General features: G+C 43.1%; 1 protein-coding gene across 3 annotated transcripts in view; it reads left to right on the forward strand.

Annotated features, from left to right (window-relative positions):
• Positions 1–744: 744 nt before the first annotated feature.
• LOC131110288 (ras-GEF domain-containing family member 1C-like) overlaps positions 745–15,269 on the forward strand; it is a 37,954-nt gene continuing 23,429 nt past the window's right edge. For 2 of the 3 annotated variants that reach the window (XM_058063245.2, XM_078788319.1), the window contains exon 1: positions 13,911–14,275. In XM_058063245.2, coding sequence (XP_057919228.2) covers positions 14,246–14,275 — 30 coding nt within the window. In that variant the 5' untranslated portion in view covers positions 13,911–14,245. Of the gene's footprint in view, positions 889–13,910; positions 14,276–15,269 lie in introns of those variants that run through there. The other variant, XM_078788318.1, reaches the window with a different exon arrangement.

Consider the following 15,269-nt stretch of genomic DNA (forward strand, 5'->3'; position numbering starts at 1 on the left):
ATGAGGGTCTCGGGGGTGCTGGAGCATAAAAATAAAAATAAAAATAAAAATAAAAATAAAAATAAAAATAAAAATAAAAATAAAAATAAAAATAAAAATAAAAATAAAAATAAAAATAAAAATTCATTCATTTTCTACTGCTTTTTCCTCACGAGGGTCGCGGGGGTGCTGGAGCCTATCCCAGCTGTCTTCGGGCGAGAGGCGGGGTACACCCTGGACTGGTCGCCAGCCAATCACAGTAAAAATAAAAATAAAAATAAAAAAAGTTACCACTTCCACACAAAATAGGAGAACTCATTCATTCATTCATTTTCTAACGCTTTTCCTCACAAGGGTTGAGGGGGTGCTGGACCCCGCCTTCAGGCAACAAGCGGGGTACACCCTGGACTGGTGGGCAGCCAATCACAGGGCACATATAGACAAACAACCATTCACACTCACATTCATACCTATGGACAATTTGGAGTCGCTAATTAACCTAGCATGTTTTTGGAATGTGGGAGGAAACCGGAGTCCCACGGAGAAAACCCACGCATGCACGGGGAGAACATGCAAACTCCACACAGAGATGGCCGAGGGTGGGGAAAGACAAAATAAGAAGCCAAAAAGTTACCACTTCCACACAAAATAGGAGAACTCATTCATTCATTCATTTTCTATTGCTTATCCTCACAATGTTTGACTGATACTGTAGTTGTTAACATTTTATCAGAACCGATGTTCCACTATATTGCAGTAAATTACGCTATTAGCTTTGGCATGGGGGGGTTGGGGGGGCAGCTTCATACTATACCTGTGTGTCTCCTCACAGGAAGGAAAAGCACAAGATTCACCAGTCAGGATGCAGTAAAACCACATGAGCACCTCAGAGGCATCCATTTCCACTCGGTAAGGTTTCATAACTTAAATTGAATGTTGGGTTGTGTGACCCCCCCCGGGGGGGTTGAGTTGGTGGCCTTGGGGTAAGACATCCACCGGGTGAGGTAACTCCAGGAAGTTGATTGGCTCCACTGACTCTGATTACATTCTTTAATGGTGTGTGTGTGTGTTTTGTGGCTTTGGTCCGGACGAGGTGATGTCACACTCCATTATTCTCAGATTGCCCTCATGCTGCATGTGTGTGTGCGTGTCCACAGAGAACATGTCAGGGGGGGGGGCGCTGCGATCAGCAGCACAGGAGCGGAGTCTCCTCTTGTTAAATTACTGAAGGGACGGGAGGCGAGGAGGCTGGAAGAAAGGTTAGGCCACATAGCCCCCCCCCCCCGAAAGGTCCCTGTCACATTGGTGGTGCTCCACCATCTTCTCGTACTTTAAAGGTACATCTCATTCTTGTTAGTAACACTTCTTATTATTATTCCACTTCCTTGTGTGAAGATGTACAGCTAATTGACGTTAAAATGCTAACAGCACACTTATTATGCAGTGTGTACTTTTGGCGCCGGCTAATGTCATACGGCAACAGACAATGCTAATGGCGCTAATTATTTATACATGGATGTGAAGAACACAATCAGGAAAAAGTGTTTAGGCTTGGCTAAAATGGATGTGTTATAACTTTACTTGGACTAAAGACTCGTTTGTTCTGAAAGATAGTAGTCGCTTGTTTACTGTGGTTAATTAGTTCCGGACCCGATCGTGAGAAGTGAATTCCCATATTCCTTATTTAGGAGTGGAATATTTTCATACTTAGATCATTGAAAACATGTTTACAACCTTGTAAGCATTATTAGAGCCTCTAGTCATGACGTAGCACCCCTATAGTCACATTTACACTTTACACTCACTAAGCCTTTTTATACTTGAAATAACTTTAATATGAACAACAACAACAACAACATTTTCTACCGCTTTTCCTCATGAGGGTCTCAGGGGTGCTGGAGTCTATCCCAGCTGTCTTCGGGTGTGGACCCTGGACTGGTGGCCAGCCAGTCACAGGGCACATATAGACAAACAACCATTCACACTCACATTCATACCTATGGACAATTTGGAGTCGCCAATTAACCTAGCATGTTTTTGGAATGTGGGAGGAAACCGGAGTACCCGGAGTACCCGGAGAAAACCCACGCATGCACGGGGAGAACATGCAAACTCCACACAGAGATGGCCGAGGGTGGGGAAAGATAAAATAAGAAGACAAAAAGCTACCACTTCCACACAAAATAGGAGGAGAACTCATTCATTCATTCATTTTCTACCGCTTATGCTCACGAAGGTCGCGGGGGTGCTGGAGCCTATCCCAGCTGTCTTCGACACAGAGATGGCCGAGGGTGGGGAAAGACAAAATAAAAAAACAAAAAGTTACCACTTCCACACAAAATAGGAGGACTCCACACAGAGATGGCCGAGGGTGGGGAAAGACAAAATAAGAAGCCAAAAGGTCACCACTTCCACACAAAATAGGAGGACTCCACACAGAGATGGCCGAGGGTGGGGAAAGACATAATAAAAAAACAAAAAGTTACCACTTCCACACAAAATAGGAGGACTCCACACAGAGATGGCCGAGGGTGGGGAAAGACAAAATAAGAAGCCAAAAAGTCACCACTTCCACACAAAATAGGAGGACTCCACACAGAGATGGCCGAGGGTGGGGAAAGACAAAATAAGAAGCCAAAAAGTCACCACTTCCACACAAAATAGGAGGACTCCACACAGACATGGGTGGAAGGGTGCACAGCTTGTCTCCTAGCTGTGAGGTCTGCGCGCTAACCACTAGACCACCATGCAGCACTACTACTACTGCTACTACTGCTACTACTACTACTACTACTACTACTAATAATAATAATAATAATAATAATAATTGTATTTGGAGTACCATGCCAACGCAACAAGCGCTCCCCTGATGTTCCGGATGTCTAATGGACACAGGCTAATGCTAATGCTAGTGTGAGGTGTACCCGTGGACTGTAATAGCTGTTACAGAAGTGTGAAAAGCAGCCTCCTGTGTGTATATACTGGCTGTTTATAGAACGGCACATAGACGATGTAGCTATGAGTCATCACACCTCACATCTGCTCCGGAGTGATAAACCATCACTCTTTCGGAAGCAAGCGTGCACTTGCCGTGGTTACAAGCCAAGAGCAGACAGATTATTAGACATTAGCGATTCCAATAACTGACTCAGCGAGGATGATGTCAGTCACTCCCGTAGGGAATCTGGTTCAACCATGATGTCATGGGCTCCTGTTAATCATGTCCGGGGCTCTTCATTAGCGCACGGGAGCCCGACTGGATTGTAGACATGCACAATGGATGATGTCATCTGTCTCTCTTGGCGCTGGCCCAGCTGGGCTGCGGGCCCCGGCGGTGCAAACAATGAACCACCGGTGATAAGATGCAAGTATGGCTGATTTTTTTCCTCAATGGGGTTAATCTTTCACTTGGAAATTCAACAATTGGGGATGGACAAGGACTAGAGTAGGGTACATTACAATAGCTGCTTTTTCAAACTATTTCCATCTGGTTGCCAGCCAATCACAGGGCACATATAGACAAACAACCATTCACACTCACATTCAAACTGTACCTATGGACAATTTATCGCCTACTAATCTAACGTGGGGGTGGCACAGCTAGGAGACTAGGGTTCAATTCCACACTAGGCCATCTCTGTGATGAATGAATGAATGAGTTCTCCTATTTTGTGTGGAAGTGGTAACTTTTTGGCTTCTTATTTTGTCTTTCCCCACCCTCGGCCATCTCTGTGTGGAGTTTGCATGTTCTCCCCGTGCATGCGTGGGTTTTCTCCGGTTTTACTCCGGTTTCCTCCCACATTCCAAAAACATGCTAGGTTAATTGACTCTAAATTGTCCATAGGTATGAATGTGAGTGTGAATGGTTGTTTGACTATATGTGCCCTGTGATTGGCTGGCGACCGGTCCAGGGTGTACCCCGCCTCTCGCCTAAAGACAGCTGGGATAGGCTCCAGCACCCCCGCGACCCTCGTGAGGAAAAGCAGTAGAAAATGAATGAATGAATGAGTTATCCTATTTTGTGTGGAAGTGGTAACTTTTTGTCTTCTTATTTTGTCTTTCCCCACCCTCGGCCATCTCTGTGTGGAGTTTGCATGTTCTCCCCGTGCATGCGTGGGTTTTCTCCGGGTACTCCGGTTTTCTCCCACATTCCAAAAACATGCTAAGTTAATTAGCGACTCCAAATAATTATGAATGTGAGTTTGAATGGTTGTTTGACTATATGTGCCCTGTGATTGGCTGCCCACCAGTCCAGGGTGTACCCCGCTTCTCGCCTAAAGACAGCTGGGATAGGCTCCAGCACCCCCTGTGAATGAATGAATGAGTTCTCCTATTTTGTGTGGAAGTGGTAACTTTTTGTCTTCTGTCTGTTTTAGTTTGTGTCTGACCTTTTGGAGCCAATTAATAACAAAAACACCAATGTGTATATGAGTGTATGTATTTATTATGAGGTATTCCAGGCTTACACAGAGGCAATCAGGGTACTTTTAAACATCATAGTTACCCTGATAAGATGACATGAAATATCCCTCTTATACTACCATGCAAATGTCATGCAGAAAGAAACTCAAATGTCCTGCATGACCAGGAGGTGGAGGAGGAGGATGATGGTGAATCATCGTCAGAAGGCACCATTGTGATCTGGTGCTTCCAAACGTAAATGGACGCACGGCGTGTACATTGTTGCGTCGGCGCTGCTATCGTTTGTCATGGGAAGTATCTTCCCGGGTCTCACTTCACCTTCCCGCCTCGCTGCCTCACCAGCTCCATCAACAATCTTAGGTGACACAGATAGAGACGGAGTATTTCGGCAAAGAAAATCCATCCGTCACCCTGGCAACGGTAGAGGGTGGGAGGGATATTATCCAGCAGAGGCCTGTCAATCATGTTGTCTGCAAAGGGGGTGTGTGCGTTTGGGATGGGAGAAGATGGAAAGTGGTTCAGTCCTGAAGGAAAAATATATACTGTGGTTAGCACGCAGACCTCACAGCTAGGAGACCCGAGTTCAAGCCCACCCTCGGCCATTTCTGTGTGGAGTTTGCATGTTCTCCCCGTGGGTTTTTTCCGGGTACTCCGGTTTCCTCCCACATTCCAAAAACATGCGAGTGTTTTTTAGTCTATTTGTGCCCTGTGATTGGCTGGCTACCAGTCCAGGGTGTACCCCGCCTCTCAGCCGAAAACAGCTGGGATAGGCTCCAGCACCTCTCGTGACCCTCATGAGGATAAGCGGTAGAAAATGAATGAATGAATGAGTTCTCCTCCTATTTTGTGTGGAAGTGGTAACTTTTTGGCTTGTTATTTTGTCTTTCCCCACCCTCGGCCATCTCTGTGTCGAAGACAACTGGGATAGGCTCCAACACCACCCGCGACCCTCGTGAGGATAAGCGGTAGAAAATGAATGAATGAGTTCTCCTCCTATTTTGTGTGGAAGTGGTAACTTTTTGGCTTCTTATTTTGTCTTTCCCCACCCTCGGCCATCTTTGTGGAGTTTGCATGTTCTCCCCGTGCATGCGTGGGTTTTCTCCGGGTACTCCGGTTTCCTCCCACATTCCAAAAACATGCTAGGTTAATTAACTCCAAATTGTCCATAGGTATGAATGTGAGTGTGAATGGTTGTTTGTCTATATGTGCCCTGTGATTGGCTGGCAACCAGTCCAGGGTGTAACCCGCCTCTCACCGGAAGACAGCTGGGATAGACTCCAGCGAGGGTCCCCCTTGACCCTCGCGAGGATAAGCGGTAGAAAATGAATGAATGAATGAGTTCTCCTCCTGTTTTGTGTGGAAGTGGTAACTTTTTGGCTTCTTATTTTGTCTTTCCACACCTTCTGCCATCTTTGTGAAGTTTGCATGTTCTCCCCGTGCATGTGTGGGTTTTCTACGGGTACTCTCGTACGGGTTTCCTCTCACCCGCCTCTCACCGAAGACAAGCTGGGATAGGTTCCAGCACCCCCCGCGACCCTCGTGAGGAAAAGCGGTAGAAAATGAATGAACTGAGGAATGAATGACACTAACCAAGGTTCCATCATATATGAAAGGATGATGATCACATCCTGTAAGTAAACAGGTCTTATAATGGCCTCCTTAAAGCCTCTCCAGGGTTGCAATGTTGCTTTTTCCTGGTCCGATGAGTAAATCTCATGCATCATTGAATAACCTTGGGTTTGAACCCAAGCTGTGATGTTCAATAACCGCCATTGGGACATGACGCCTCCATGTTCATATGCTCTAAAGTCTCCCGAGATACATGACGGATGAAAGCTGGCAACACGGATTGTGAGAATTCCACCATGACCTGGTATGATCCAGATAGTATCCTTTCGCCGCGTCTCAGTGTCAAGCATATACGCCACATGTGTCACAATCCGTCAGGCGCTAACACGCCTTTTTCGACGTGGTGAAAAAATTCCCGTGTAGGAACAATTCACATGAATGTTTGACAAACGAGACAACACGTGGATAAATATTGCAGTTGTCTTCCATTGTGTGGGCTCATGGATTGAGATGTCAAATATTCCTTCTGTTGTCTGCAAACAAGACAGCGACGCACTAGCCCTCAAGATTCCTAAAAAATTAATAAGCGGAAATCTTTATGAATACTATTCATAGAGACGAAGTTGAGATTTATCATAGCAGCTCATTCTAGCGTCTTTTGTTGGAAGTGTTTGCCTCTGTGTGGTCCTGTAATGGCTTGCACCCTGCTGGTCTGAACACCGCAGGGAGAATGTGTATTCCAGAGGCTTCCGGCTCTGCTGTGGGCCCGTGAAGCACCGAGCATACCCACTCGCCGTGGGGGTTCGGCAGCAAATAAGAGAATTAGGAGAATCTCGGCTTGAAAAGACAGCGTGTCATCGGCGTTGAAGCGTTTTCGAGGTAATAATGTGTGAAAAGTCAGTTTTTTAATTGATAATGGTTGGTGTCCTCTTTCTTTTCTTGTTGTTTTGGAGGAGATTGTTGTTGTGGGATTTCAATAGGAAGTCAAACAGAAAGTACTACAGTAAAAAAAAAAAAATCACAAAATGTATGTAAAAGTGCAGTACAATCGAGTTTGGAACTGATGTCTTCATAGTAGTAAAGATAGTAATGGTAATGGTTTAATTTCATTTGAACATGCATCAGATCTTCCTGCTTTCCTAATATAGTTTAGGTTTTTTTAATTTTTTTTAATTTTATGATTTTTTTTTTTTTTTTGTCACATAATCAGTTCACAGTTCCACATGTCCAAAAGGAGTAGGAAGAAGCAAAGCTTATTCAATCCTACCCCTCCATCTGGTACTTTTACAATCAGTAACTGTTACATTTGTTCACTTCCTGCTTTCCTAATATAGTTTAAGTTTTTTTTTTTTTATTTTATGATTTTTTTTTTTTGTCACATAATCAGTTCACAGTTCCACATGTCCAAAAGGAGTAGGAAGAAGCAAAGCTAATTAAATCCTACCCCTCCATCTGGTACTTTTACAATCAGCAACTGTTACATTTGTTCACTTCATGCTTTTCTAATATAGTTTAAGTTTTTTTTTTTTTATTTTATGATTTTTTTTAATTTTATTTTTTTGTCACATAATCAGTTCACAGTTCCACATGTCCAAAAGGAGTAGGAAGAAGCAAAGCTTATTAAATCCTACCCCTCCATCTGGTACTTTTACAATCAGTAACTGTTACATTTGTTCACTTCCTGATTTCCTAATATAATTTCAGTTATTTTTTAATTTTAATTTTAATTTTAATTTTAATTTTAATTTTAATTTTAATTTTAATTTTTATTTTTATTTTTATTTTTATTTTTATTTTTATTTTTATTTTTATTTTTATTTTTATTTTTATTTTTATTTTTATTTTTATTTTTATTTTTATTTTTATTTTTATTTTTATTTTTAATTTTAATAAAAAAAACTTAAATTATCTTAGGAAAGCAGGAAGTGAACAAATGTAACAGTTACTGATTGTAAAAGTACCAGATGGAGGGGTAGGATTTAATAAGCTTTGCTTCTTCCTACTCCTTTTGGACATGTGGAACTGTGAACTGATTATGTGATGCATTCAATTGTAATCTGAGCCATGTTCAAATGAAATTAAACCATTACCATTACCATGATGTCATAAAAAACTGGAATCTCAAAGCAAAACCAGCGCCACTTCCCTCATAAGAGATTTCCTATTCGGTGGTCATAAACATGTTCTTTCTGTCATTCCTTCATAAAAAGGGTCCTTTTGGACAATAGGGGCACATATAAGTTCAGGCTAAGCGTCTTTGTAGCAAACAAACACACACTCATTCAATTGTTTCACGTTCCTGCAACTGCTTCTCTCCCTTCACGCTGAAATTATACAGCGAGGGTGTTGCAACGTTATCTGTGACGGCGCTTTCACACTTACAAAGTATCAGTGTTTGTTTGCTCTTTTCCGTTTTTTTGTTTTTTTTCTTTCCGAGCTGATTTGCACAGGCAATATAACACCCACGTTTTGCCTTTATTAGAAGCTGCCGCTTGGTGTTTCTGCGTGGAGGAACAACCTGGAGAAGTGCTCGTGTGCACGTGACGGCGGCGGGAGTCGTGCGTCGCATTGGTTAGTAAACCACATTAGCTCTGTGATTATTTTAATGAATGCAGGTGAGGGTAAATATTTCAGCAGAGCAGAGCTGAGCTGTTTTGCTGGAGATTACACAAAACGCTTTTGTTAACATTAAAAGATAATTTTCCCATTCCGTTTCATTTGTCGCTGAATAATGAATGAATCTCAGCGACGGAATACATGCAAATGAACGAGATGAGCATAAATGAAGGTGGCGAAGAGTTTCTAAACAAGGTCTGCAACCATGTAAAGGCGTGGAGAGGCGTCATATAGGCCGCTATAGACGAGCGTTAAGACAAAACTTCTTCTTCATCGGTATTTTTTTTATTTCTTCACGAAAACACCACTTAAGAGAATGTTTTTCAAAGAAATGATGTGTCAGTCAACACAGCGTTAATCCCCTTTATGGTAATGGTTTAATTTCATTTCAACATGCATCAGATTACAATTGAATGCATCACATAATCAGTTCACAGTTCCACATGTCCAAAAAGGAGTAGGAAGAAGCACAGCTTATTAAATCCTACCCCTCCATTTGGTACTTTTACAATTAGTAACTATTACATTTGTTCACTTCCTGCTTTCCTCATATAGTTTAAATTGTTTTTTTTTGTTTCTTTAAAATTTTTTGTTTTTTTAACTTTTTAATGTTTTTTATTTACTACTATTTTTATTTTTATTTATTTTTATTTGTACTCCGGTTTCCTCCCACATTCCAAAAACATGCTAGGTTAATTGGTAATGGTAATGGTCATGGTTTAATTTCATTTGAACATGCATCAGATTAGAATTGAATGCATCACATAATCAGTTCACAGTCCCACATGTCCAAAAGGAGTAGGAAGAAGCAAAGCTTATTAAATCCTACCCCTCCATCTGGTACTTTTACAATCAATAACTGTTACATTTGTTCACTTCCTGGTTTTTTTTATTTTTATTTTATTTTATTTTATTTTATTTTATTTTATTTTATTTTATTTTATTTTATTTTATTTTATTTTATTTTATTTTATTTTATTTTATTTTATTTTATTTTATTTTTTATTTTATTTTTTTTTAACTGTCAATATAGTGAAATATAAAGCACATCATGACTGGTTCAAGACTTGTATTAAGTGATTAAGTGATTAAGTATGAAGTATTTGTGATTTTAGAAATAAGGAGTTAGTATGTTCTCTGTAGGCGGCATTATGAATTATCCTTACTGGCCTTTTTTGCAATACATCTAGCAAGTGAAGATTGCTTTTATAGTTATTACCTCATATTGGTGGAAAATGACACCACTTGATAGCGGAGCTCGTCCTCAGTCTTTGTATTGCAAATCAAGTGTTGCATTTACAATTTGCTTAAAATTAGATTGTGGATGTTTTAATCAACTTGCATGGGAACGCCCCCGCGACCCGACCTCGGATGAGGTGGCGCCTTTTTGGGGTTTTAAGGCCAGGATACGTCTCGATCCGCCGTCAGAGCTGATGATTGTTTCTCATTGGAAAACGTCAGTAAACATCATTTGCATTGAGTCAAATGTAGGATCTCACACTGTCCATAGCGCCCCTTATTCGCTCGCAGTACAACACCTCCTTACTAATTAATTAGTCCGTCATCCTCCCTGCCAGCCTGAAACCATTCGACACCCGACTCCACGAACTCGTCACTCCGGCTTCTCCTCTCCGCTCAGGAAGGACGCGTCTTCCCCCATTGTTGTCTTTAAATGAGGTTAATGGTATTCATTAACTGCGGTTTCGTGATGGAAATACAGCCCGGCTTTGAATGTCAAAGTCTCATTGGAGCGACGACCCCATTTGTCCACAAGGGTGACAGGCAACGAATGTTCCTGGAAGCTTTTTTACCAGGGGATTTGCAAATGAAAGACTCTACGTTTCCTTATCTTCCCGTGGAAGTTTGCTGTGTCATCATTTTCATTTGAAGAGGCCCGTTTTGTATTAGCTGACTGGCCAGTCTGCAGAGGTGGCAGCAAGTCGGTGTCGAGTCGAGTCTCGAGTCGAGTCTCAAGTCGAGTCTCAAGTCGAGTCTCAAGTCGAGTCTCAATTCAAGTCTCAAGTCGCATCTCAATTCAAGTCTCAAGTCGCATCTCAAGTCGCGTCTCAAGTCGCGTCTCAAGTCGCGTCTCAAGTCGAGTCTCAAGTCGCGTCTCAAGTCGTGTCTCAAGTCACGTCTCAAGTCGCATCTCAAGTCGCGTCTCAAGTCGCGTCTCAAGTCGCATCTCAAGTCATGTCTCAAGACGAGTCTCAAGTCGTGTCTCAAGTCGCGTCTCAAGTCGAGTCTCAAGTCATGTCTCAATTCGACTCTCAAGTCGAGTCTCAAGTCGAGTCTCAATTCGACTCTCAAGACGAGTCTCAAGTCGAGTCTCAATTTGAGTTTCAAGTCGCGTCTCAAGTCACGTCTAAAGTCGACTCTCAAGTCGAGGCTGAAGTCCAGTCTGAAGTCCAGTCTCAATTCGAGTCTCAAGTCGCGTCTCAAGTAGCGTCTCAAGTCGCGTCTCAAGTCGCGTCTCAAGTCGCATCTCAAGTCATGTCTCAAGACGAGTCTCAAGTCGTGTCTCAAGTCGCATCTCAAGTCGAGTCTCAAGTCATGTCTCAATTCGACTCTCAAGTCGAGTCTCAAGTCGAGTCTCAATTCGACTCTCAAGACGAGTCTCAAGTCGAGTCTCAATTTGAGTTTCAAGTCGCGTCTCAAGTCACGTCTAAAGTCGACTCTCAAGTCGAGGCTGAAGTCATGTCTCAAGTCGAGTCTCAAGTCGAGTCTCAAGCCGAGTCTCAAGTCGAGTCTCAAGTCACATCTCAAGTCGCGTCTCAAGTCATATCTCAAGTCGAGTCTCAAGTCGAGTCTCAAGTCGAGTCTCAAGTCGAGTCTCAAGTCACGTCTCAAGTCGCATCTCAAGTCGACTCTCAATTCGAGTCTCAAGCCGAGTCTCAAGTCGAGTCTCAATTCGACTCTCAAGTCGAGTCTCAATTCGACTCTCAAGTCGAGTCTCAAGTCGAGTCTCAATTCGACTCTCAAGACGAGTCTCAAGTCGAGTCTCAATTTGAGTTTCAAGTCGCGTCTCAAGTCACGTCTAAAGTCGACTCTCAAGTCGAGGCTGAAGTCCAGTCTGAAGTCCAGTCTCAATTCGAGTCTCAAGTCGCGTCTCAAGTAGCGTCTCAAGTCGAGTCTCAAGTCGAGTCTCAAGTCGAGTCTCAAGTCGAGTCTCAAGTCGCGTCTCAAGTCGCGTCTCAAGTCGCATCTCAAGTCGAGTCTAAAGTCGAGTCTAAAGTCACGTCTCAAGTCGAGTCTCAAGTCGAGTCTCAAGTCGAGTCTCAAGTCGAGTCTCAAGTCGAGTCTCAAGTCGAGTCTCAAGTCACGTCTCAAGTCGCGTCTCAAGTCGACTCTCAAGTCGAGTCTCAAGTCGAGTCTCAAGTCGAGTCTCAATTCGACTCTCAAGTCGAGTCTCAATTCGACTCTCAAGTCGAGTCTCAAGTCGAGTCTCAATTCGACTCTCAAGACGAGTCTCAAGTCGAGTCTCAATTTGAGTTTCAAGTCGCGTCTCAAGTCACGTCTAAAGTCGACTCTCAAGTCGAGGCTGAAGTCCAGTCTGAAGTCCAGTCTCAATTCGAGTCTCAAGTCGCGTCTCAAGTCGGTCTCAAGTCGAGTCTCAAGTCGAGTCTCAAGTCGAGTCTCAAGTCGAGTCTCAAGTCGCGTCTCAAGTTGCGTCTCAAGTCGAGTCTAAAGTCACGTCTCAAGTCGAGTCTCAAGTCGAGTCTCAAGTCGAGTCTCAAGTCGAGTCTCAAGTCGAGTCTCAAGTCGAGTCTCAAGTCACGTCTCAAGTCGCGTCTCAAGTCGACTCTCAATTCGAGTCTCAAGTCGAGTCTCAAGTCGAGTCTCAATTCGACTCTCAAGTCGAGTCTCAATTCGACTCTCAAGTCGAGTCTCAAGTCGAGTCTCAATTCGACTCTCAAGACGAGTCTCAAGTCGAGTCTCAATTTGAGTTTCAAGTCGCGTCTCAAGTCACGTCTAAAGTCGACTCTCAAGTCGAGGCTGAAGTCCAGTCTGAAGTCCAGTCTCAATTCGAGTCTCAAGTCGCGTCTCAAGTAGCGTCTCAAGTCGGTCTCAAGTCGAGTCTCAAGTCGAGTCTCAAGTCGAGTCTCAAGTCGAGTCTCAAGTCGCGTCTCAAGTTGCGTCTCAAGTCGAGTCTAAAGTCACGTCTCAAGTCGAGTCTCAAGTCGAGTCTCAAGTCGAGTCTCAAGTCGAGTCTCAAGTCGAGTCTCAAGTCACGTCTCAAGTCTCGTCTCAAGTCGACTCTCAATTCGAGTCTCAAGTCGAGTCTCAAGTCGACTCTCAATTCGACTCTCAAGTCGAGTCTCAATTCGACTCTCAAGTCGAGTCTCAAGTCGAGTCTCAATTCGACTCTCAAGACGAGTCTCAAGTCGAGTCTCAATTTGAGTTTCAAGTCGCGTCTCAAGTCACGTCTAAAGTCGACTCTCAAGTCGAGGCTGAAGTCCAGTCTGAAGTCCAGTCTCAATTCGAGTCTCAAGTCGCGTCTCAAGTAGCGTCTCAAGTCGGTCTCAAGTCGCGTCTCAAGTCGAGACAACATTGTTTGAGAAATGTTTGAGTCCTTACAAGGTGACACAGCCTTTATAGTCGGAATTAAGTATTAAATATGTTTTAAGTCATCAGACTAAGTCAAAGTCAGGTCCAAGTCCTTGATTATATTATCAAGTCAGTCCAAGTTGCGTAACTCCAACTATGCCCTCTGTGTGTGTGTGTGTGTGTGTGTGTGTAGCAGAAGCCTCAAAAAAGTCATTACCGGAAGTCAGTTGTACCTTCAAATTAAAGGTTTCTAGCACTAGCAAGTTGGGCCACTGGTTAAGCAACATGGTTTGTGTTCAGGGACAAGGGGCAGTCAATTTGACTTTGGACATTTTTTTATGAGAATGAATTGTATTATGAATATGAAAATACAAAACCGATAAGACTTATTTGGTATTGTTGGTGTAATATGAATAATTCATTGTAGTTAGTGGTTTTAACATTATTATTTTGTAGGTGAATTTGTTTTGACGCCTCCTAGAGGTCGTGCTTATATTGCCTAATGGGCCAGTAGGCTCTGCTTCCGTTAGTATGATTTTCATCAATGAATGGGCAATTATTACACATAGTTTATTGTTTTCTTTCTGTACAATATTAGAACATGGAATAAGATCTGCTTCTTAGAATTCTACCTTAATGTAACGATCGAAATAGCTAACAGAGAACCGTTTTCATCAGGAATATAAAGCCACGTGCCTTTGCTAGTTTTATTTTGAAGATCCCAACCGGAAGTGTAAAAGTAGCATTATTATCCTAGCTTGATGTCCGCGAGTACTCTCCTCCCTGTGTGACTGTGAGCTTCTTCACTGAGTGGACGTGTTGATAACCTCGGTTTGTTTCTCGTCGTGGCGCGGATAAGGACGGTCGCCACGCCTTCAGGGAGGCACTTTGACACGGCGTGAGCTCCTCTTTCATTGTACTCTTCACCTGACTGGATTTTTTTTCCGCTAAATTCCCCAGGAGGAACATTTTGTCTCCATCAATCACGCCTCTTTTGGTTGTGTGGTGGTGGCGGTGGTGGTGTTGCCTTCAAGGTGGACGCTGATTACTATTTTTTTTGGGGGGGGGGGATATCACTTGTGTGCATCGGTTATCGTCGGAAAGCCGTCGGATGAAGGATGGGGATCACAGTGTAGTGGCGGTAAGTTGTAAACCGAGGTTACATTTATTGCATTGCTCCTATTTAGAACATTGGGCTTTAAATGCACCATGCATCAAGATAAGTGGCATGACATTGAGATGATTGCAGCACTTTATTGTGTGGTTGGTGGGGTGTGGGGGGGTGGGGGACCCCCCCTCCAAACCCCCCATCCCCACCTCTTTTGGTGAGCATGGGATGATTTCTGTGTAAGTCAAACACCCATAAAGATAAAGACAGTGGACATTGATCACTCATGTGGAAATCTAATTGTTCTTTTGGTAGCCATTCATGTGGGAGGAGATGCTTAGTGGACATTTTGGTTGACAATGTCATTTGTTGCATGTTTATCACAGCGGTTGCTTCCTGTGATTTAATAACAGGTTAGCATTTAGGCTACAAAAGACAGAATTTACCTTTAAACAAATATGCTCATATATCCCTTGTATTGTATACAGTAGGTGTACCTAATGGAATGTCTGTAAGGAATTCGAATTATGCATTTTCACCCCTCCGAGGCCTACAAATGTACCAAAACGCTAAAAGGATTTGTTATCATTCCCCGGCAGCTTACTGCAAGGTGCAGTGTCACAAACCAGTTAGGTGGGAGGAATTGTACTCTTTGCCAATATTACCAGTCAAGCCACTTTTCGAGCATCGTTTCGCACGCCCTCGGCTCTTCTAAGTCGGGCTTGCGCTTGAAAGCATCGCATTTGTGGACCTTTTTTTAAAAAAAAAAAACGCTTCCTGCTGCTGCTGCTGCTGGGGCGTTTTATTGCCACGTTTGAGAAATGTGTGTTTGCTGAGCTTCACTTGCAACGTGGTTCTCGCTTTGGGAATCGATTTCTGCTACTGTTGATTAAGTGCTGTGCAAAAGCAGCGGTTTTCTTGTTGGAGTGACCTTTGACACGGCATTCATCGTGAAACGGTAAACAGCGAAGAGCGCGCATTAGTCATTCGGGCTCCATTACACTTTTTTTTTTTGTCTGACTTGCGC

This window comes from Doryrhamphus excisus, linkage group LG22, assembly GCF_037039965.1.
Source record: "Doryrhamphus excisus strain RoL-2023G ecotype Guam linkage group LG22, RoL_Dexc_Guam_v1.1, whole genome shotgun sequence".
Classification (NCBI taxonomy): Eukaryota; Metazoa; Chordata; class Actinopteri; order Syngnathiformes; family Syngnathidae; genus Doryrhamphus; species Doryrhamphus excisus.